The sequence below is a fragment of the Dreissena polymorpha genome, chromosome 4 (genome assembly GCF_020536995.1).
Source record: "Dreissena polymorpha isolate Duluth1 chromosome 4, UMN_Dpol_1.0, whole genome shotgun sequence".
In the NCBI taxonomy this organism is placed as follows: domain Eukaryota; kingdom Metazoa; phylum Mollusca; class Bivalvia; order Myida; family Dreissenidae; genus Dreissena; species Dreissena polymorpha.
The window spans coordinates 40595225-40619937 of record NC_068358.1 but is presented as its reverse complement, the minus strand read 5'-3'; the positions used below and the strand labels follow the sequence as shown (position 1 = coordinate 40619937).

At 34.7% G+C, this 24713-nt stretch overlaps 3 protein-coding genes across 5 annotated transcripts; all 3 read left to right on the top strand.

Annotated features, from left to right (window-relative positions):
- Window positions 1-209: 209 nt before the first annotated feature.
- Window positions 210-5174, top strand: LOC127880256 (uncharacterized). The gene is made up of 8 exons (XM_052427571.1): window positions 210-483; window positions 915-1057; window positions 1297-1427; window positions 2497-2692; window positions 2997-3122; window positions 3863-3970; window positions 4228-4341; window positions 4674-5174. The coding sequence occupies exons 1-8, from the start codon at window positions 360-362 to the stop codon at window positions 4896-4898; spliced, it is 1167 nt and encodes a 388-aa protein (XP_052283531.1). The 5' UTR covers window positions 210-359; the 3' UTR covers window positions 4899-5174.
- Window positions 5175-6686: 1512 nt separating this feature from the next.
- On the top strand, window positions 6687-13037 carry LOC127880255 (uncharacterized). Its single transcript, XM_052427570.1, has 9 exons — window positions 6687-6807; window positions 7621-7910; window positions 8439-8591; window positions 8772-8864; window positions 9227-9600; window positions 9854-10037; window positions 10758-10853; window positions 11583-11693; window positions 12005-13037. Exons 2-9 carry the CDS (start codon window positions 7623-7625, stop codon window positions 12311-12313), a joined length of 1608 nt encoding a protein of 535 aa, XP_052283530.1. The 5' UTR covers window positions 6687-6807; window positions 7621-7622; the 3' UTR covers window positions 12314-13037.
- A 5442-nt stretch (window positions 13038-18479) lies between these two features.
- Window positions 18480-24101, top strand: LOC127879079 (uncharacterized). 3 transcript variants are annotated; one of them, XM_052425681.1, is made up of 7 exons: window positions 18480-19014; window positions 19954-20057; window positions 20695-20772; window positions 21144-21339; window positions 21866-21910; window positions 23110-23178; window positions 23432-24101. In XM_052425681.1, the coding sequence occupies exons 1-7, from the start codon at window positions 18727-18729 to the stop codon at window positions 23750-23752; spliced, it is 1101 nt and encodes a 366-aa protein (XP_052281641.1). In that variant the 5' UTR covers window positions 18480-18726; the 3' UTR covers window positions 23753-24101. The 3 variants fall into 3 exon arrangements, with proteins under 3 accessions (XP_052281641.1, XP_052281642.1, XP_052281643.1); XM_052425682.1 differs by having other exon boundaries at window positions 18482-19014; window positions 23113-23178; XM_052425683.1 differs by lacking the exon at window positions 20695-20772 and having other exon boundaries at window positions 18487-19014.
- Window positions 24102-24713: the final 612 nt, after the last annotated feature.

Here is a 24713-nt window from a genome sequence, read left to right as displayed (position 1 = left end):
TAAGCTTTATTTCTGTATAACCGATGAGGCAACATGCCGATAATGTTTCCAACTACAGATGAACCTCTTGTATTTAATCTTACATTGAAAGCTTCTACGTAAATATTTTTGGAAATTGGCAACATTCCAGTAACCATTAATACATGTAAAGTATGTCATACTCTGGTTTCAAAAACGCTCAGTCCGAAACATTATGACATTCCAATTATGATCCATTGAAAATAAGCTGATCGAATTTCAATTGCGAGGTGTTAACATAACCGAATGTGTATAAAATGGTTTCTTTGATTGATATACAACTTAATCAGTGTTGAAAAATGGAAAATAAATAATAACTGATTAAACAAACATTATTTATCATGTACCTGCACATGGAAAAGCCGATCATAGTTCGGTACGGTGAACCGAAGACTCCTGTAAAGATCCAAGACGATCTGGAGACGAATGTATCGGTCCATAACAGTCCGAGGTTGCAGACTCCTGGTATGTAGAGAACGTGTCATGTGCGCATGTGCGTGTGTATACCAATTATATGTAAATACATTGTGGAATTAAGATTGTGTACAATGTTAATGCTTGTTTTGTTTGAAAATTTCGAAAATAATCTCGGTGTTAATTGTAAGTAAACGGAGCATGCATGACAGTGTCGTTGTAAATAAGAAAGAGAATATACTAAATTCAAATAAGGATATATGATATATAACATTGAATCGTATTGAATCGTACATAGATAAGTATGATCTTTTGTCAGATTCTTTTGCATTCGATAAAAGCTGAGTAAAGAATATATCTTTATATTGTACAACATGGTTATCAAGCGAAAGCATAGGCGAAAAAAGTTATAATTAACCAGCGGTAATTTCAATTGCATACAAATACACTTCTTCGTTTGATCATCGTGCTATGCATTTCAGATAAAGATTTGGTTTTCAAGTATCTTTGCCGACTACAGGACGGTCTTAAAGTCAAGCCAGACGAGGCAACGGCTGCGTTAAAGCAGTACAGACAGATTCAAGGAGAAATAGGCCGTCTTCAAAGTACCATTATTAGACCTTCGGTATAGTTTGTTTAATTATTTCCACAAATAAAATAATTTTATAAACACTTGTTTAACGGTTTGTTTTTTCAATGTCGGTGTAATGTTTCAATTCAGTAAATTTGTTTCTTTAGCTTAACATGTAATTTGTTTGTTCGTTAACTTTGTACATCAATATATTGTAATTCATTTAACAGAACTGTATTAACACCGTACATTGGTATTTATACGCCGCTGTTACCAAAGTTTAATTTATTTAGAGATATCCGAGAATGACTTCCAGTTTGTACATGCAAGAAAAGAATTTCAAGGAACGCACTCAAAAAATAATAGAAACAAAGGAGAAAGAGATAGTTGAGCTGAAGCAAAAGGTCGCCCAGCTGTCACTCAGGTAAAATATAAAAGACTTTTATTAGGTTAGGTCCTGTTTGTGCATGGTATAGTGGTTCCATGATAAGTATTTGTTTTGAGAATTATTTCACATATCCATTGCATGCCGGAAGTAGCCTGTTATGTTTTATAAAAATAAAAATGTTTGCATGCACTAAACGATATTTCTTATTTGTCACCTTTTAATAATTATTATTTTAAAACTTATTTGACGAAACAACATACCATGATGGCATATAAATTAGTTATATATACTATCGGTTAAAATAAATATTTATTAATAACATATACCAGATTCAATGTACAGTAACGAGTGGGTTATCTTTACATTTCGATTGCGCTTTTGTGTGTACATTTCAAACAATTTGAACTGTATAAATTTGCATTTTGAACATCCGCTTTTGAAATTAAAAAAAAAGTTTTAACTTAGAAATCAACATTCTACAGAGTAAAATTAGCTGCTTTCAATACGAGCATTTCTATGTTTTTCGTTTAATTATTGTACATGGTGATCTAGACTAATTAGAGTAAACAATTGTCCCTGATGCGAACTAGGCCTAGATAGTTTGCTTGTGACAAAAATTTGTGCGTTACAGTGATAACGAGGTAAAAGCAAAAATGACAAGATTTTTTAAAGGTTGACATATTGACCTAGTTTTTTGGCCCCATTTGACATAAATATCAATTAGGATATAAAACCAGTCAAAAATCTGCGCAGAGTGTAGTGAATGGCATTCTCTAGTATTTTTGTATAAGAGATCTATGTCAAACTTCAATTGTATCTCAGAAATCATTCAGATATCTGATTTAGTTTGTTTCTTAACGTTTAAATTGAAGGATTAGTATAAATTTAACGAAAGAACTCGCATGAAATATAATATTTTTCTATAAAAATTGCCTTTAACAAATATAAATTCATTTCACATTAAATCATATGATATTGTTAATTGCGTTGGTTGTGCTTTTATGCATTTACTCTTCACTATATTAAGATACCATCTATAACAGTTGTAAACTGCATGTTTATGAATAAGATGAGCATACTAACATTTCGCCGCGAATAACTCTAGGTTAAGTGCCCTTGTTGGTACACAGGTTACAGAACCCAGTGACACCAAAAGTGATTTAACTGATGACATGAAGCCCATCCGATTGGCCGAGGATTATAGATCTATCTATGACAATGAATGGCAGGAAGCCTTTGAAGAATTGAAAGTCAACACGGAAGAAGCAAAGGTTCTTGTGTACCTCGGAAAGGTCACATGGGTAAGCAATGCTTGTAATAAATGTTCGTAGAACATGCATTCATTTTGCATATTAAAAATATTTAAATCTCTTTTTTTAAATGTGTTTTTTGGATTTTGTTAAATAATATACCAACATTTATGTCCGATTTGTATTTAATTGCCAGGTATTTATTCATCTTCAAAATCAGGGGCACAAACCAATTTTCTGTTATTTAATAGACGCTTCAATACAGCGACTGAACTGAAAATTAAGATTTAATGCACTGTTTGAATACCAGAGATATTTTTGAACCAAATTTATTGTATGAACTGATGTGGTATAGGTCGCATTCGAGTTCGCAAAGGATATGGCAGAGCAACAGATCGAAGATCTGATGAAAAAAGAAATGGAAATCATTAGGATCATGTCTAAACCATCTTATGAGGAAAAGGAGAGGCGGAGGCCTATTGTGAGTTATAACAATCACTGATTAACAAATAAATATGCAAATTTACATCAAATTACTTTACTAAAAAACTCAAATAGTATGCAAAAATATTGAAACGCTTGATTTAATTTGCGATCCATACAAATTAAAAGACCGTTTGCTGAAGTTTAATAAAAACAACACCTACAGACTCTCAATAATAACATAGAAACATCCATAAACGCATGCTCATGAGGGGTCGGTATTATATATGCATGGAAAGAAGGACAAAGTCAAGCAGCATTATCATCTTGAGCTCACAATTAAACGCGAATTGTTCATGATGATGTATCGTGGTCATGTCCGGCGTCGATCTTCTTGCGTTGTGTGTCGTCGACGTTTAGGTCGCTCGACTTAACAGAAACATTTAAAAATCTAATCTAGATGAAACTTTTATCCAATCTTGATGCAACTAAAGCAGATTATCTATCCTGATAATATCTCTTAAAATTTCGAATATGGGTTATGTGCGTCCAACAATAAGGCACATCATACAAAATCAAAACATATTTCCACTCTACAGGCCTCATTTTTGACTTCATCTTTATGCAACTTGGTAATGATCCTTATATTTGCAATATCAAGCCAAAGTTTAAATCTGGGTAAAGTAGGATAAACAAATATATCACCAGGTCAGGCCTTGACATTGCATATAACATAACAGTAATAGAAAAAAATGACATCACACAGAATCATGCAGCAGTTGTCGACCTATGTTTCAGGTATCTGATGGTATTTCTCCTCGAAAGTTCGAAAGGGACGAAACATTGCAGCTTTTGATGAATTACCGAAGATGTCTCGCACGAACATCGGTACCTGGAGTCAAACAAGTAAGTTTAGTATGTCTTTGTCATGATGTTCGATGCAGAAATTTTTCATCAGTTCTGTACAGAATTATAGCAAATACCATGGTTGGAACACAATGGTTAACAAATTTAGAGATATCGGTGATATCGGTTTGTACAAAAAGTATAGCAAATGCACATTCACATCGTAAAAAATACCATATGATTAAACGTTATTTTATGTCTATAATAAATGTTTCCTATAATATAATCTTCATGCGAAACAACTTCCGGTATTGCAGATTTTTATGACGCTGATGACGCGCACTCCTCCTGAAACTGGTGGAACGATCACAGACAGTGTCCGGCGATATATCTTGAAAACAATAGAGTATACGTATCTCATGTGTATTCAGGTAATGTCATCATTGTGACTTTTTTGCTTTAACATTAGGCATCGGGATTAATTAATGGATTTGCAAATCGCTTTTTGTCTTTCGCAAATTATATCGTAGTCTAAAAGCTTGGTATTTATGATATAGAAACTGTGAAAACTATACAGACCTGAAGTTTCCACATGTACACGAAGGTGTCATGAAATGATTTGTGCTTTCTTAACCGGACTATGAAAAAAGTTATTATGGCAATGTAATAAAACTGATCCGATTTGGGCATACCAATGTTGACATGTTTATACTTTGATCTTTCTAATTCGAAACGGATTTTGTCATGCAACTTCTGTGTTCAGGATCCACCGATGCATCTCGAATGGGTTCGTTTCGGAGACACCCTAGATCGCGAGAAGTTCAAGCCGTTCAGTGGACAGGGTACGAAAGTGGTCGGAACGGTGTGGCCGGTTGTTCTACAGTACCAGGGAGGTCCCGTCATGAGCCGAGGGGTAGCTGATGTCGTGTTTGGAGACATAGTGGTCCCCAAGGCTACCGGTTTCACACGATACACGCGCTACAATTAAGCGTTATGACATACCGTATGCTTGACTGACAGTGAATTTATACATGTGACACCATATCATCGGCAATCATAAAGTCTTTAACAAAACTTGAAAATGTGAAGTCCAGGAGCGGTGCCAGTGGAGATATTAATTTTATATTCAATTATTAGTTATTAACCCCTAATGCTTGATATTTAACGTTCGTAAGCGGTGTCATTAGCTGCAATTATTGTAATATTGTATGATGTGTTGTGTGAATTATCCTGCATTGGAAAGTTAATTGTCACTTGCCTGAAATAAAAGAGTGCGGACTGTAAGAAATAGTTTTTATCCTTATAATGCCAATGCAATTTTCTTTTTTCTAACATTTTGTATTAGTCAAATGACCAATGACAATTGAGAAAACACCACTAAATACAACTATAGATGTGGTATTTTTTTATCATAATGCCGGCGCTAGACGTGGATAAACTACAACTATTGAAATACACATTTCTGTCGGCGTGTGGAATTTGTTGAAGGCAACTTTAATGAAAGAACGGTTCGTTAAATAAACTCATATTTGAATTAAGAGGGCATATACATGTAATAAATATGTTTAAAAGGAATACGATTTTATGTTTAGTTGGTTATGAAAGCACGTCATTGTTATACTATACAATTTATGATGCTATGATACTTTAATGTTTTTCTGAGTTCCCAACGGTGATGAGATAAAATAAAGATATGTATGTTAATGTTTCATTCTAAAGCAGAACGCATTTAAAGGGATCTTTTCACGCTTTGGTAAATTGACAAAATTGAAAAAAGTTGTTTCAGATTCGCAAATTTTCGTTTTAGTTATGATATTTGTGAGGAAGCAGTAATACTGAACATTTACCATGGTCTAATATAGCCATTATATGCATCTTTTGACGATTTTAAAACCTAAAAATTATAAAGCGTTGCAACGCGAAACGATTGAATAATTTGGAGAGTTCTGTTTTTGTCGTTAAATTTTGTGAAACTACGAAGATTGCTTATATATGGTATAAAATACTTCAGGAATATGAACTCGGCGGAATAGCTCAGTAGGCTAAAGCGTTTTTACTTCAGGACTCTTGCAGGACTCCAGGGGTCACTGGTTCGAAACCTGGTCCGGGCAATGTTCTTTTCCTTTTTTTAATTTTATTCTTGATTTTTTTTACTGGAGCTTTTACGATCCAATGTTTACATTTATCGATATAAAGCATTTAATGAATAAGTTAAAAAATGCCAAAATCTGTGAAAAGGCCCCTTTAAAGAAGAACTATTTAGCAAAAAAATATATTCACATTTGTTTTGCATTTGTTGTTATTTCATCTTTTTATGAGTATTGTTGAAAAAAAAAGAGTTTTCGTTAAAATCAAAAATGATTTGATGTACACGAAACGGCTTTTGGTCAAACACACATTATGAAAAAAATCAGTCAAGATATTTTTGTTTGTTGTACAACGAACAAAAACTAAAGCAGTAATGCGGTGAAATAAAATGCCACTATCTCGTAATGTGATCCTCGGCGATCAACTAATCTCATTAACTGGCAACAATGATTTGACATTGGAATTGAGTAAAGAAACAACTTAAAAATGAACTTTCGAATGTTATTTCAGTTTTGTTATGCCTTTCTTTAGAGTTAAAAGGTACCGAATACTTTATGTCATTCAATAACACAAGACTCTTTACGGATCAGTAATCTACCATTGAATACAGTTAAGCGTAAAACTATAGGTATTCAAATGAGCCAAATTACCTGTTCAATTATACACAGAGCTGTTCAAATACGGGATCGTTTGTGCAAATACCCGTAGAAGCAAATGTTTGAATTATTATGTAAATAGTATTATTTGTGTCACAGAGAGGATAATTTGATATTACAAGGCTAAGGAATTGATTTAATAGCCCTGATAAGGTATAATTATTTGTTTGGGTAGCATGTTATTAGGGTAAATGTTTGTAGTTTTACCATTCGATTTGCTATATTTAAATGTAATATGATACGATGCGTCCATGTTTGTGTCGACTCTATTATTTCAATAATAACAAACGCAGGTTTATAACATCGAATATATCTTTTTATTTTACTTTTAAACATGCTGAAATTAAAACCATATATTTATGAATAATAGTTGATGATAAACAAACGTGTGCATATCAATTAACTAAATAACGAATCGCCGAGATACTTTTAAAAAACATAATATTCGCGTATTTGTTTACAACATTTCGGTTACGGCTCAAATACGCACTGACTGATGTCAGAAATCATGATACAAATGCGCAATATATTATATCATAAACAAGGTGATAATAAAAATGATTTAATTTAAGTTCTCAAATCATATGTAAAGAGTGCTTTGTCGATAGCGTCCTTTCAAAGTCCTTTTTTAACAACTCTTGAGACCAATTGTGCAACGTTTCAGTGAGGATATAACACCGGACTAAGCATACAGGTATTCCTTGAACTAAACGTAACGTCTAAACATGTCAGTTAATCGTATCACGTTGAGAAAAAGCAAATGCTACTGAAATGCATGATGAAAGCACGAACACGCATAACTTTGTGTAACTCGATACTAAGAGAAACATTCAATTGCAAACTAACTTAATGTGGTGTTACCACTGGCCCAATGTTAACAAGACTATATTGTTAATACCTTAGACGAATTATTTACACAGAAGTCTTATTAACTCAAATTTAAAATAATGAAACCTGGAATTTCAGAGATGCCTCTCCATACACCCGTCAAGTCCCCGAACATCGACAAGTTATTTCATTACCTTCAAAAGTCCCAATGGCACAACGTGTCGGCCAATTTTTCCGGCTTCGTCCGCAAGGAATACGAGTCCAATCTGGAGAAGCTAGAGGACGATGAAACTGCATTCAGGAACTTGAAATTGATGATCGAGTATGCTGAAATGGGAAGATTTAGTGAGGCGAAGAATTTGATCGATGCCTCCTTCAAAGAGTACACGTCCATGTTACAGCGGATGGAAGAGATTCAGATGATGAAGGTTAGGTTTTATTACAGGCTAAGGTATTGGGGCCCTCTTGATGAGAGATTTACATCCAGCAAACTTCAATGATACATAGCAATATAATCATTATATAATGGCTACAATGTATACTTGAGATATCAAATACCACAGTTAGTTTAAACCTATTTATTTTAGCTCGATTGCATAGAAAGTAATTCTTACTTATTTGAAATGCTCTCGAGTCCGTTTCCTGGGCCTAAAACCAGTACTTGGTGTCTATATGGGAGATCGAAAGAACGCTCCCACAGCGGGGATCGAACCCGTGACCTCCCGGTCGCTAGGCGGACACCATATCCATTACACCACGGCGATCTAAATACCACAGTTGACATAGTCACACATATTGCGGATCTGATATAATATGAACTAGTCAATATCTGATCAGTTTAGCAATCTAGCTCAACATTTTAGTCTTTTGATTACAACTAAATGAGGTTCGAATCGTTTATCCATGCGGATCTTTAAGAGTAACTCGAATGCATAAACTATACGAACCCTTTCTAGTCGCCTCGGTACAAGGGGAGCTACTCTGACCGCTCCATGGGAGAACGGCCCGCGTCCAATCGGCGTCAGGAAGTATACAGCCCTGATAAGCGACCACCGCCTGCCACCCCGAAGAACAACCCTGGGTATTTGTCGCCAGCAAAAAATCCACAGGTATATGGCTAAAATACCTTTACTTTATCATTTTCATTACTTTACGTTATAATGTTATAAGTTCTAACAGTGTATGGGTTTGGGTTAACACTAGACTTTAGTTGAAATACGCTTATGCTTTGTGATTTAGCGTCGCGGGGCATGTGCTTATATAATATTCTCGCAATCGTATAATTTTAGAATATGCCTGATCCACGCAATTATCCACCTAATGAAACTAACTCATTTCCGCAATATCCACAAGAGCCACCCAATGTATACGACCCGCACAAGGTAAATTTGAGTTAACTTATTACTCGTCTAATACATGACACGAATCTGTTCTGTAATTGGCTTTAACACCGCAAAGAATTAATAAGACTTAGAACATAATGACGAACCTTTATTATTGTTAAATGTTAGCATATTAACAACGATTGCGCTTTGTATAAATTTAGTTTTTAGGGTTTCTATTAGTACATTTTATTGATGCGTACACGTAACTAGCGTTTACAGACCATACAATTTTACAAAATATTTCGAAAACATATAAATTGCAGAATAATATATTTTTTGTAAACGCTTATTTTTAATGTTTGTTAATTTATTTTACTTGATACTTTCAAAATGTTAAGAACATGTGGTTGCGTCTTTAGGACAATTTTGACAGCCTACGTCTAAAATCGCCAGAGAAACCTTACCTGTCATCGTCAAAAGATACCGTTAACAACAATCGTCCAAGCAGCAAAGACAGCAGCCGTAGCAAGGCCAGTTCGAAGCGTTCAGATGCTGGCGTGTACCAGGCAGGATCTCAGATGGCCTCCTCGAAGGATCTCTGGGGCCGAGACCACGGCGACAAGCCGAGTGAGAAGATCGGAAGCAGCACCTACAGACAGTCCTATCCGACGTACCCTGTTGATAACCATGAACGCCAGGATCGAGAAAAGTACAGACAAAACTTCAATTCTCTCGCTGAAAGGGATATATACAGAGGGGGTGATGATATCCATCTTGAGAAGGAAGAACCAAGGTAATGACACATTCTAGATTAATACGTTGCACGTGTTGCACCCACAATTTTATGCATGTGATTGTAAGTTTATTATCTACACTGACATAATAACAAATGAAACACTTTTCACCAATTATTTTCTGTTTATATACAGATTTTTTTTCGAGCCAACACTAAAACATAATTATCGCATGACCAGAGAGTTGAAACCAAGTGTCACAATGTAATTTATAATAGAATAATTATTTAAACTTAATTGTGAACATTTTAGGAGATCTGGTCTGGGTGTTGCACGACATGGGCACGTGGAAACGCCGGATTTCGATCAAAGACCAAGCGAACTTGCACGAAGGTTTAAAGAGCTGTATAGCAACGAATGGACGGATGCTTATGATGAGATTTGTAAAGACTTCGGCTCGGAGAAAACTGTAAGGCATCTGCTGTGGATTGTAACGGTAAGTTGGTAAACTCTAGTGATAATTATGACAATACCTAAATTTATCCACAAGTGGAGTATTGTTTTTGATGAACGAAATGCGATTTAATATATGTTGTTAAAACAGAACCGTAGGATCATAAAACCAAATAAACAACTGCGTTTCTTTTGGTTAAAGAACCCCGCATTATACTAATGTAGCAAGCATTTGAATATGTGCAAAATATAAATAAATAGAAACAATGAAACAAGGTATATTGCGTATGTTGTTGTACTATGTGTTGAACTATGTTTACAGGAAGCAGCTTTAATTGCAAACGATGTCGCCGACCGACAACTTCGCGATCTTGAAAAACAAGCATTTGGTGTCATGACCACTCCTGGACCGAATGATCATGTAAAACTGAGCGTACTTAGCTAACTAGTGGTGGAGACTCATGTTTATGTTTACCATTTTATACCATAATTATTTTTGAACCTGTCTGAAAAAATAATTTTGGTGTCGTTAACTGATGTTTGGGAACAATCGTTTGAGTTTTGGAATAAACATACCACCATTTTGTATCGACACAATTAATAGAGGAATTAACGTAAACTAAATATTTTTGTCCCGTGGACAAACGCTTACTAATACAAATGGTATGAAATGGTATACATGTGCAACTTCGATGTTGTGTCACTGTGGGGTTACTGCGCAAGTAGTTTAGTGTATGCTTCAGTGTGATGTGTATCCTTTCAGGAGGCATGGCTTATCGCCATTGACGTTGCTGATAAACAGTTAAAGGACCTTGAAAAGGCTGCACTAGGGCTCATGTCCGCACCCGGCACGGAACATGTAAAATAATTTCGTTGTGATTTATATCATTTCAGAATTATGACTGGACAACACAACAGTTTTTCTTACAGATTTCATCGTATAATGCGTACCTAAATGTTGTCAGTTATTGTATCTTACAAGCTTATTTGTGAATATTGTTTAAAAAAAGTAATGATAATGTTCAAATCAATTCTGATGAATATAAGATGACAATTTCAGCGCCGGTTGAAGTTCGTTTAAATTATAAAAATTGTCTTAAATTGTGCCGCGTCATGCGAAAATGGTTCTTTTGTCATATGCGGCCAGCATAGCTTGAGAGTGGCCTTCTAAATCGCGCAGTCATGTAAGGAATTTCCCTGTCCGCTATAAAGTTACGTAAGGTTTCTTTTTGCCATAATTGGACAGTGTAGCTCTTGACCAGACTTACCAGATGCCCTGGCTGGGCTGGAGCTACGCTGGCCGCATATGACATAAGACCCATTTTCACATGACGCGGTTCCATTATTATCATACTGTTGAGGCACTTAATAATAACAAGTGAATACATATTGGTCACTTAATAAGTACATGTTAATACATATAGGTAACTTAATAGTTATAAGTTAATACATATATGCAATTCCTACCAATAATTAAACAGTATGTGTCCATAATATTATTTAGACTTATAAAGTTTTGAGTGTTATATGTAAGAAGAAGATGTTATGTTGTTTCATTTGTGACTTCGACTAGTTTGTGTTATTGCAGCTTGGCGGGTACATGCCCAGGAATTTAGGTGACACGATTCCGGCATCACGTCCTCTACTATTGAAATACAGAAAGCAAACAGCGCTGCTGTCTATCCCATATGTCAAGGAGGTATAGTAATATATGATTATATTAAACTGAAGTAGTCAGTTGATTAAATGATTAGTATCATATACAGTACTTTAAAAAAAATCAAAAAATCTTTGAATTCGTGGAATAATTATTAAGATTGTGGTTTGTTTACCCAAATATAGTGGTTTTTTCCGTATTTACTGAAGCAACATTTATTATCAAATTCGCTCTGAGTAAAATGGTGAATTATTGACACATTAAGCATAAATACCTATTATAATTTCTATTTTCTCTCAACATTTGCCGCATACATGTAATAATAATAATAATAATACTTTTTTTCAATAAAGGAATGTCGTGATAAAATTTCGCGCACCCTGATTGAGTCGTCGGGCTTTCCGAAAACCTACCTTGGCGACGCCTCCAGGGTAACGATCTACATTTACAAGTGCGCGGAGCTTACGTGGCTGATGTGCGTGCAAGACCCATCCATTGTGCTGGAATACATCACCAAGGAGACCGAGGGCGCGCGCTTCAACTTCGATCACTACAACGTGTACACGAAATCAGGAACCACGTACGACTATGGCGTTTGGCCGATGCTTCGGCTAGGAAAACGGGGGCAGATACTTTCGAAGGGAATCGCTCAGGGTATCTAATGAGCGGTTTATGTTGAGTTCATACGCCATGAAAGTTTTTAATGAGAAAGCCTCAGTGAAACAACCTGGTGTACGTATAAAGTTTTAATTGTATATCGACATGGTATAGACTGATAATACATTTGGATTGTAAAAGCCTTGCCACTATTCATGCTTCTAATGTGAATTAGTTGACATTCGAAAAAGTTAAACGAGTGTGAACGCTTCTGAGAAAGAAAGAGTTTTTTATATTAAGATCATATGTTTTATTTAAAAGCACTTTGTATTATAATGGTGTGTAGTAAGATGGATTTGGACCATTTAGAGAACTTCGTGCACCGCATAACTATTTATCATAACGCTATTATTTTTAAGAGTGTGTTTGTTTCTTTTATTGATGAATAAACTTGTATGAAGCGCACGTAGTTATTGAAGAACGTTATGAAAGGAGATTTTGGCAATATAAGTATGTGTGCAAATGTTTTAAAATGGTAAAACCTATGTTGACAGAGTGTAAGACTATAGTTTTGTTTTATTAATATATGTTCCTTCATGTATATATGTTTTTATTTATAAGAATCATCAAGCATTGTTTCTGTGATGTATTCGTGATAAACAATGTACTTGTAGATCTGTTACCGTGTGTTATGAGCAATAACTGTATCTGCTTATTTTTTGTCATCAAACTATTTGGCTGTGATATAGAATATTATTTGCAAAGTTATAGAATATAATTAGTAAATGTGTGCATTAAATTTTGTATCTGGTTGTTTGTTGTAATTTATTCGTTATACAACGAACATTGTCTGAGCGAAAAAATATCGGACACAAATTACGGTTACATTTAATTTGATAATAGTTTCCTCGCGCGCACGCGATAATATTTTGAACAATAGAACACAAATAAATATTAAGAATTGTTGTATATTTGAAATCATACCATATGACTTTAAAACTGGTATATTAAATGGGTCTTCAGCTTGCCTGTTTAGTTTTAATAATCAAGAGTAGTCGATATTGTCGTAAAATTGCAATATTTTAAAACCTTTTGATATTTTAAAGTGTTTCAATACGGCAGAGGAAAAGTAAAACCAACGCCAATTAACAGGCACTCGTTCGGAACCAACAGATTTATATCAGTTCTATTGTTTACAACACATTCAATGATTTATTGAACGACGTTGTGCGCGTGGTCTTTTTAACCATTGCATTGTAAGCAATACAATATAAATCAAGACAACTTATTTCGAAATAATATTAAAATAAATGCGAATGTTTAATTAAATATATATTGAATCGACGAGAATAAATATGAATTCGGAATTAAAAAAATATTACAAATATTAAAAGTGAAGTGCACACTATCTAAATAACAACATGAAAATGACATCGAAGTCTGCGATACACCGCCTGATTTTCTTCATGCAAAGCAAAGAAATGTACAAACTGACGCCTCAGCTTTGCCGTCTAGCGAAGGACGAATACACTGACGTTAAATCGAAACTTCCACCAGACGTACGAACGGACGTCAGTTTTAACAAGGTATTGAAGCTCATTGAGCACGTGGAACACTCCGAATACGCACTAGCAGTGGAGTTGCTGGGCGAGGCATACAAGGAGCACGAGGAGATGTTGAGTTACATGCCGAGGAAAACGAAACGAGAGAAAATGGTAATGCGTGCATACATTCGAAACATAAGAAATTATTTGTATATTAAATGAGTGGTATAAAGTAATTATTGTTTTTTTTTAATCATTGAGTATTGCCATATGTTGATGATCGTATCGCCTACTACTGTGCAAGTATCTGTAAATGTTTGCATATGACTTCATTTAAATGAAATAAATATTACAGCAATAAACATTTATGTTAAATAACAACACAAATCATTGACAGCTCTAGACGCTTTAGCCGTGTGATTTGTTTATGTCAAAGAATGACATTGATATTGATGGCAGATTATCCAGGGGTGGATCCAGGATTTCTGGTTAGGGGGGTGGGAGCGGGATATTGAAAGATTTGCTGAGGGTCCAGTGGGCCGCTAGGGCCCCTGGTAGTTGCAGGGCAATGCCCTGCTAGGGAGTCCAGGGGGGGGGGGGGGGGGGCGAATCCCCCCGTAAGCTCCCTCCACGATTTTAGTGATTTTGAAGGCTATGACATCCACTTCTCGAGCATGTCACGCCTTATGTTCTGTCATCAAAGTACCTTCTTATAATGCCAAACATGTGCATAGTTTATACGTAATACGGATGGATATAGCCGGAATAAATGCTATAAAGAAGAACACACTAACGGTTATCAGGCTAGTGGCGAATACAGCAGGGAGGGGGAGAGCATGAAAACTATTTTTTGTACCTACAGCAAGATAATGACCAAGATGAAGACGAGATTTTATTTAACTGATTCGTTTAAGATCTATCAGTCAATTGCACAGAGTATAATACATAGTCCGAAACTCTCTAACAGTCTCAGAGTCAGCTAAAACTGATTTCATTTAAATCTCACTTAACTGTCCTACAGTGGGTTAAGCGACAGCACCATACGAGGGTGTCTTTTCGCATATGTGAATCAATGTGCAAAAAGATGGATACATCAGAATCGCAAAGTTCGACTTAAAAACCGGGCGACAGAGATTCTAAATTTAAAACATTTAGCGATTGCCTGTTATTAGTGGGAAATGTTGTGTACGAAAAACTAGAAAAATGAATTCAAATAGGTGATTAAGATCTAGTTAAGTGCGAAACATCAAATGAATTGACTTTACTTTGGCGATTCTAGGGGGGGGGGGGGGGCGTTCGATGCGTCCGCCCCCCTTGGAAATAGTTACGATGCAATATACTTATAATACTTTTAGTACATATGTGTGTTCGTGTTTAACTGTCGCTAGCTTTATGCAATAGAACGTCATATATTTAAGGATGAATTATTCCTTTCACATTTGCAATTATTGATCTGAAACATTGAAAGCACACATACGTGTTAGATACTTGAAACTGCGAATTGAGTACACAATATTACGCATACGTTTTTCAGGAGGAGAAGACAGAATCTCCGACAATATTCGAGGACAAGTGGGAGCCGCCGTCTAAGCCCGGCGACCCACCGTCACCGCCCATCGTCCACCACAACCTGAACGAGGATGACAACAGAAACTGGAACGATAAGTCCCCGGTTATCAAGCGTGAATATGAGAGGATTGTTTTCAAAGAGACGAAAGAGGGGCAGAATATTTCGCCTGTACCAGAGGAAGAAAGGTGTTTTAGATGTTATTACGAGTTTATTGAACCGAGTATTGCATATGAAAACATTCGAAAATATAATTCAGTCACCAAAACATCGGGCGATGCATTTACACATATATTTGTCTGAAAAGGTAAAGAAAAATCATTATCAAATTTTTATTGAATTTTTACAAACGTATTTAAGTAATGTAGGGTGAATTGACACCCTAACATACACAATACAATACATCTAATATGACTATATTTAATCTGGTATCGTTGATATAACTTTCATAACGTATATACAACTGAACATAATTTGTTAACCGTGTATGCTTCAATTAACAGACGAACGTACGTCACCACGTTACGTCGAGCTGGGGATGACGGTAGGCCGGGGTATGAGAACGTCTACACGTCGGCAAACAGTCCTACCACGCTGGCAGATAGGTTCACAGAGCTCTACAAAACTGAATGGAAGTCGGCACACGATGAACTGGCGCATGTCCTTGGTGATAAGCAGGCAGTTAGACATCTTCTGTGGATTATTGCGGTATTAGCAACTCGCTTTGATCACCTTTTGTTAAAAAATTATAGCAAATAAGCATGGTCAATGACAGTAAACAATTGACCCAAAGTTCGTTTGAAGCATTACATGTACAGTATAGCGCAAATTGTTTAAAACTGCTTTCTTAGATGGCCACATACTGTAGTCGAACCATAATTTGATAGAAAAAGCACTTATTCTTTGTTTTGTTGATTCCTAATTAAAAGTTCCTAAGTAAACTTAATAGTACTTCATTTGATTCTTGAATACTTCCCTATTACAGAAATCGTCCATTATCTGTGCGAGTGTAGCTACGCAACAACTTCAAGATGTCGAGAATTCAGTTATAGGCATAATGGTATCCAGGGATCCGCTAAATAAGGTATGATATTAGGTATTAAGCGGGCACATACTTAGCTTACGATGATTATGTTTCCTTGAAGAAGTAAATGGTCATAGATGGTGATAAAAAGCATTTTATGCAAATACTTTCAATATACTTTTTTTTTGTTAAATTTGCATTAATTTTAATATAACTTTATTTATAAAAAAATATTTTTAACGCTGTAGCAAACACATGTACAAGTAAACACAAATATTGAAAATAATTTAAAATATTTTATTTCCATTGATTGTTTAGAAATCCATAATGGATGACACAATAGCCAAAAATAATGACGAAATCGCTTCAAAGGCTCGCTGTATGCTGATAGACTACCGTCGTGAAATTGCCAAACTGTCAGTACCAATGTTGCAAAAGGTGTGCTGTTTCTGGTATTCCTAATGTTGTCAAATTTTTCTTATATACTAAAACTGTCATAATTCAATAGATCATGTGTATTCTTTGTTTGTTTAAAATTACAATTAAACGTTTCCAAATCCATATCAAATATTAGAACATAGATAAATGTTTTCAAAAGTCCATGTTTATATATGGGGAAAACTTCCATCTTCGACACATCATTAATCATATCATACTGTGCATATTTTGGCTTCTGATGTCACTTTGATTTTGCATATGATACACATTGGTTATGATATTCGAGTTTTGAAACGAGATGCACATAAAATACGAATCTGTGGTGAACGTCTATCGTTGGTGAATCATATTTTGCCTATTCCGATGTTACATCGAGTGAGTGTTGTTTCTGCCTATAAACATAACAATTTAGCATTGTAATTGTGGCATACGTATGTATGTTACTAATATCAATCCAACGAGCTCACATGCGACGGTTAGATAAAATTACATATTGAGGACAACTCATGCCATAAGTGTTACCATAATAAACGTGTGTTAAATTGAAAGTCAATTGATATTTACACATCCCATTATAAGTCTGTTTAAATCCGGTTCATATCTGCCAATCAGTAGCAGTTCTCCTCATACATGAAAACGATGGAAAATCGCTGACCTATTGATTTAATGTGTAATGTTATTACATTTAATTATAATTGTATTAATAAAAAAGCTGTATCGATCTGTTATTTTAGTTTCTTGCGCATGTACAATATAAGCTAAACGGTATTATTAAACCTATAGGAAATCCGGAGGGCTATCGCGTCTGAGCTAGGTACATCGCTACCAAGGCGATTCACAGGCATCGGTAACCATTTTATAAACTATGCTGAAAAGTGTGTCGAGATTATCTGGTTGATGTACGTGCATGATCCGCCCATGCATCTGGAGTGGTTGACAAGGGAGCAAGAAGGCACGGCGTTCAAGGTGGATGCCTACATGCCGTATACAAGACCCGGCACGTTGTTTGACTATTGCGTTTGGCCGGTCGTGCGAATGCAGCGAAACGGGCCTGTGCTTTGTAAAGGAATTGCACAGGGTCGATAATAGTGATATCTATGAAATCGTAATGAAGTTGCAAACTCCAAACCACTCATATAATTTCGAAACTTAAAGAAGATACACATACATTTCACAGGTTGTTATCCTTGTAAACTAAGTTATTATAAATGCTTAAAAATTGCTGCAGACTTGAAAACATAATTGTGCAAAAATAAAACAAGAAAAACCAAGTTAATATTTTGTGTTTGTTTATCTCGACTTTTAATAAAATGTAAAACGATTTAACGCGCTTCGATAGAAACATAATGAGTTAGCTTTGCTTTTAATTTGAACATTGAATGGATTAACGCGCAATATATGCGTGTATTTATCACTGCAAACGCACAATCCAAGGGAGAATACTGCAATTGGTTGTTGAAATGTTTTGATTTCATATTCAATTTAAGACAAAATAAATTAACATTCATACTTGAAAACAGTCCACGCACAGACCAAATAAACCAAGTCTGATAATAATAAACGTCTTATACGAAACGAAATGTTATACATGTATAAGTCAACAAATCGATTCCCATAGCCAGTAGTGGAAATAGAAAGTAGTAGGTGACATGTACATAAACTCCTAGAAATTCAGTTTTAACATACCAGTATTTATATGAGATTAGATACATACGCTAACGAACAAAAATGAAATTACGCATAAATTCAAATACACACGTCAAATATCGATTTGTACAGACAACTCAATAAATAGATCGCATAGCGCGAAGTTTTATCTCTTACAGCAGAGTAGTGGGCGCTCTTAAGGTAACTAGGAAGTAAATTACCTGTAAATTGATCTTTATGTAAATAACACATAACAAAATGGAGCAAAGCAAAATTAATTTGTTTTTAGAATACTTGATATCGCGTAATACCAAAGAGGCGGTTGATAAAACTGATGTGAAATTAATAGAGGCACAGAGAGAGTTGGAAGTTTTGGAACAAAACAAGGAAATAATTTCGCAACGTGTGCCAAACATTGAAGAACATGTGAAAACCCTAGATAAAATAATAAACCTGTCCAAAGCTTATGGCAGTATCAATTCAGCTAAATCGTGGGCAAAAAGTGCAGTGATTTCTTTATGTCCAGACATCGAACTTTCTTTAAAGGTAAGTTTGGAAACGTTTGGATCAAATCTCAATATTGCTGTGTTCGAAAACAACGTGTACTATAAATATGCACTGATACTGAATGTTTATTTATAAACTTACAACTGCACACTCAATAAAGACGTTTGACTTTGTGATGTTATTTTGTAAACCTAGGTTGATAGAGTATATATAATATAATTTATTTCGGACTTTAAAAGAATGAGTCGAGGAAATAAGTTAATTTTATACATTCATTCTTTTCGAGTTTAATGATAATACTTGCTTATGTCACTGTGGCATGGTGAACTATATTGTATAATTGGTTATAGACTATTCAATACCAATATTACCTACATATTTTTATATCTCTATCAACCTATTACCCACATATACATATATATATATATATATATATATATATATATATATATATATATATATATATATATATATATATATATATATATATATATATATATATATATTTCAACGATGATGAAACTTAAGCTTTCTTTGCAACTTAAGCGGCCACATGACATAACATTGTGAACGTGCTAATACAGAAGACGTTATTTTTTTTAACACATTGTTTGTTATACAAAAAGCATACTACAAACTGACAATTTGCTGATGTCAGTATAAGATCGAATTATCATTTCATGTGGTCATTCGAGCAAGTATATTCCATCATGGCTCAGCCAACAGTGAAAATATTTTTAAAACGACCACCCATGAATTGAGAGTACTATCATTTTATAGAATTACCAATTATACTTTATATCATTTCCATATGATTGCATACAGCTAGGTTCTTTTATTCATTTTCTTACGTTTATTTGATGAAGATTAAACAATTTGATCCTCGCGTACAATATTAGGTCGATGATCGTTTTCACAGAATATAGACTATATACTGGTGTGAATATTTGATTCAACGTTGTGTCACTACACTTGTAGGAAATACGTGCTCAGCAATCTTCTGGGTACACGGTGGAAAGAGAAACACGTAACAAGGTGAAAGACAACGGTAATGGCAGCACCGCTGAACTTCTGGAGAAAAGGTATTTTCCACTGTAAACTATAGCTTTCACTACAGTCGCCAAAGTATGTTTGGTTCATGGTTCTTTACAAACATAATACGATAGGAAGGTAGGTATTTATTTATATTGTTGATTTTATATTTACTTAGTGAGCATCCAGTTTGAAGGTTCTCATGCACAGTGAGACAAGTCAACAGTTTTGAAGTGGATGCTATTTAAAACAAACAACTTATAAACCCTGAATGCATCTATACGAGGATATTTTATTACATGTTAGGCGATGAATGATAGAAAATACCAGTTAATGATAACCTGATAATTTTCCTTAGCTTGCATGAAATTATAAGCTTTGATCATTTTACTGTGGCTTCAATGGGGCTATTCTTTTTTTAAACTGTTTCTAAATTATTTTTCAAAGAATATGAAAATAAGCTCGTAGTTAAAGGGACTTGTTCACCGTTCGGTATAATGACAATTTTAAGAGAAATTGCAATAGATTAAAAAATAATATATGAACTATGTTTACTAAGATTTTGTAAATTATTGGTTCATAAATCAATAAATTATCATTTGAATCGGTAAAATAATAAAACATCTGTAACGCTGTTTCGTGATTATTTTAACAATACGTGTATTACTAACATCTTATACTTCATAGGTATGGATTACACCATGCGTGGTGCAGTGGTAGGGCTATTGATTCCAGAGTTCCAGAGGTCCCGGGTTCCAATGCAGGGCAATGCAATATTTTTTTCAACTTTTTATCTTCCTATTGTGATCAGTAAAGACTATTTAGAACATAATACGCATGTATAAAATACGAAAATCTATGAACAAGTCGATTAAAAAAAAGAAAACAAACGATAAAGTTAAATTTAAAACATTTTTAAGTTACAACGATGCATAAAATGACCACAGATCAACTGATTATGCGATGATACCTTGAAATCCGGTATAACTTAGGGTGGGGTAACCTGCAGCCTCAATAGTTTACCCCAATATGTGTGTATTTCTAGTTTAGTATTGAATTATTATAATGGTCATTGTTAATTGACAAAATTTGAGCAAAGAACATCACGGACATCGATTGAGTGTTTTTGTTTGTAGCAGAAAAGCAGGTATAGCTCTCGTCCATGACAATCCAGATATTACGGACTTGAGTGACCCAAACAGACCCACGAAAATAGCCGAGCGCTGGTCCGAGCTTTATGACAATGAATGGACCGATGCTTTTGAGGAAGAGGTTCGCAGTCGTAAAGTAGACGAGAAGGAAGTAATCAAAGATCTTTTGGAGGTCGTCAAGGTAATCACATTTGATAACTGAGCATCCATGTCCGAATGTTTTATAATTCGAATAGATGCCTGCAAATTAAAATCACTACGCGACGGTAAAACTGTATACCCGGTATTTCTATTTTGGTGCCATCCACAGATTTTGTGAGACTACAAAGACCATAATATTTATGTATTTGCCTGTAAAAACGCAAAACAAAATAATGATCTAATGTCTTTAAAAAAAGAAACAAACCTACAACACGTGAAATACACCAACATACTATGACCATATACACACTTTAGGGAGGCATTACTCACATTTAAGGATAAGATGTTCAAAAAGCTGAGTATTTGTTTTATGAAATTGAACACCTAACCATCGCGTGTATCCATACAACAACACTAATTTCGCTACGTAATTCTTATAAGCACAGACGAAGAATCAATGACAATCAGTGTGAGTGTAAAACTATTAATTATTGAAAAATATCATCAAATATAAAAAATTTGACCTTAGCACCATGTTTATTATAGAACCGTGTGTCTTTTTACAGTTAGCATACCAATTCTGCACCGAAAAAGCCGCGGGCGAAATCAAGGTATTCGAATGTGCTTTGTTTACCTTTCTAAAACATTTTGTTGTATTTTCGAGGCTAAAACCTAAAAAGAACATACCTTACGCCGCTTAGGTAGTTTATTTAAGTTGACACTACCTGTAATTGGCATTGTTCCTGTATATACTTAACCATGCATTACATACTTATAAACCTTACCTAAATAGTCAAGATAGCGACGTCCGTACGGACACAGTTATGTTTCGCCGTTTTATACCCTTTTTCCCTTTTTTAAATTTGTTAAATTACGCTCACTTTCCAGCCATATCAGTAAAAAGGTGATAAGCGTTTATTTCGTATTGAAATTCGCTTTTATCTCGACTTTACTCCCCGAAAATTTACTTAGTGGAGATGTAATTAGATCATCCCGCTATGAAATTTCGCAGCGAGTAATTTAATATTAACATTATATCGAAATAAACGCTGGTAACTTTCTTGTTGGTATGGCTGGAAAATGAGCGTCATTAAAACATAATATAAGTACATTGTAATAAAGGTTATAAAACGGCGAAAAACAGCTTCCTCTGCATGGACGTCGCCAACTTGACTTCTACGTGATTGCCCCATCTGCTAAAGTGAAAATCAATTTATTTTAGCTGGAAATCAATCGGAATCTTTAAACAAAAATACCATTTAGTTCGTCTCCTGGATATAACCAGAAATTGGTTACTTTTTGGTAATTCGCCAGATTATTTCCACAGTGGGGATCGAACTTGGGAGCAAAAGGAAACTAGACGGAAACCATATTTACTAGTGCACGGCTTTACCGCATACCTGCTTTTTTGAACAATTTACATTTCATGAGGCATCTATAACAGTCAATTGTATCTTTTTCTTTTATTGAATAACGACGCAATATATATCAGTATTTTGGAAATAAGACAAACGTTATAAGAAGAAAAACTCTACAACAACATATGAATATAAACACATTATGATTGGTTTATTAAAACGTGCACTTAGTTTCTTTGAGAGATACCATGCGTTCATGATTTAAAACGAAATTTATTTGTCGTTTTAGAAAACTGTGTTCGTTTGTGTTAAAACAAAGCGGCTTGGTTTTAATTTAACGAAGTAAATGATGCGTTGAATATTTAGAAACAATCTTTTGTGCATTTCAAATAGGTATATCAGAAGTCAGTCCCTTAGATCTTATAAGACTGTATAATTTTGTGTTACATGAGAAGTCGGCCGAAGCTGTTGATCATTTCCGTAAGACAGAGGCTCGCACTAAAATACACCGGCTCCAGAAGGTACAAACATACATTTTTATGTTTACAAATCATGCATATTTTGATTAATGTTATCTATTATAACAGTTTTGACATACTTATTGGTAGAAAAGCAAACGTACCAAACGGATGAAAGAGAAAAATGATAAATAAGAATTGTCTTTCTCCTACAACTTATAGAATAATAATAATTGGGGCTGAAAAAGAGCATTGGAGGTTTACATTGAAAGTGTTTTATTTATTATAATAATTGTCCTTTGCTTGTTACTGAAAGGTGTTCTTGAAAGATTCAAAAGCCAAATTAGTGAAGCATGGTCCAACAGCAAAATCAAAAGAGTTCATTAACAAGTGCGTTGAGCTCTGTTGGTGGATGTGCATACAAGAACGTCCAGTGTACATATGCAGCATTGATGACGGAGAGAACGCTGACTTCTACCGAGCTTACACAAAGTCCGGGTCCCAGCTTGACTACATTGTGTGGCCGGCATTGAAGTTGTACAAGGGCGATCCTTTATCATACAGTGGGGTCGAAACCAACTTAAAGTTGTACAAGGACGGTCCTTTATTATACCGTGGGGTAGCACAATTCAAGTGACGATCGTAGTAAAAAAAATCCTGATTTATAACATGTCCATTGAGTTTATAATAACAGCTGAACTTGAAGTTGTGTCTGACTGCAGACTTCTTCTTAAGACTCTTTATAATAACAGTGTGTCGTAAAGCTTTAACTTTCATAATCGTAAGATATATGGACATATGCACACTGATAATCATTCAAGGAAAATCGGACGGGGACTTACTAATTATTTGAGGCTTATCAAATTACTTATATACCAGCTCACACTTTCTTTTTCCGTTTAAGTTAATGTTATTGAAATGTTTCAACTGGAGAAGAATTAACTAACTGCTTTGTTTTAGAAACATAATAAAAGTACTCAATCGCATATGTTTCACCCATTGTTTAAAACCATGTAAACAAGATTAAAAGGTATTAAAAAACAGCAAAAAAACAACACTTTTATTTTTTTACTGCAGTATATTGATAAAAAGTTTAATTTAATTAGTTTAGTATTTCCAATAATTAAATACCGTGGTGTGATTGTCTCGGTTGCTCATCACTAGTTTCGATCAAATGAAACCGTAGTTTTTTTTAAATTAGCGACTTAATGAGGGACATAAGTTATAAATAGTGCGTACATGTATACAGGTGTGGAGTCAATGAGGCTTTCGCTAAGCCTATATGTTTGTACGTACGGTCTTCTTGCCAGTCGAGTGTGTTTTTTTGCAATGAACATTGCCGCTCCATTTATTTTATTCGTGTTTCAACGACATAGTATCCACTTTGTCAGTCTTTTATTTTAATTTATCTAATTTACCTTAACAATCTAATTAACCTTAGCTCGTGTAGTTATTAAATGTTACACATAATGAAGCCTCTGCACGGCCATGTTTGAAAAAAAAAATGATTATGTAAGACGATGGAACAATCAGACAGATAAGCCGTCTATGTTACGTAAATTGTACCTACCTTGTCTGTGCCGAAACTTTATTTACAC

Bases quoted from the DNA above. Each gene is read 5' to 3' on its own strand.
- LOC127880256 (XM_052427571.1), top strand. From the start codon at position 360: ATGTACCTGCACATGGAAAAGCCGATCATAGTTCGGTACGGTGAACCG. The intron at 484-914 runs GTATGTAGAGAA...TATGCATTTCAG, and splicing joins TCCGAGGTTGCAGACTCCTG to ATAAAGATTTGGTTTTCAAG. The intron at 3,123-3,862 runs GTGAGTTATAAC...CCTATGTTTCAG, and splicing joins AGGAGAGGCGGAGGCCTATT to GTATCTGATGGTATTTCTCC.
- LOC127880255 (XM_052427570.1), top strand. From the start codon at position 7,623: ATGCCTCTCCATACACCCGTCAAGTCCCCGAACATCGACAAGTTATTT. The intron at 8,592-8,771 runs GTATATGGCTAA...GTATAATTTTAG, and splicing joins CGCCAGCAAAAAATCCACAG to AATATGCCTGATCCACGCAA. The intron at 8,865-9,226 runs GTAAATTTGAGT...TTGCGTCTTTAG, and splicing joins ATGTATACGACCCGCACAAG to GACAATTTTGACAGCCTACG.
- LOC127879079 (XM_052425681.1), top strand. From the start codon at position 18,727: ATGGAGCAAAGCAAAATTAATTTGTTTTTAGAATACTTGATATCGCGT. The intron at 21,911-23,109 runs GTATTCGAATGT...GTGTTACATGAG, and splicing joins AAGCCGCGGGCGAAATCAAG to AAGTCGGCCGAAGCTGTTGA. The intron at 23,179-23,431 runs GTACAAACATAC...TGTTACTGAAAG, and splicing joins AAATACACCGGCTCCAGAAG to GTGTTCTTGAAAGATTCAAA.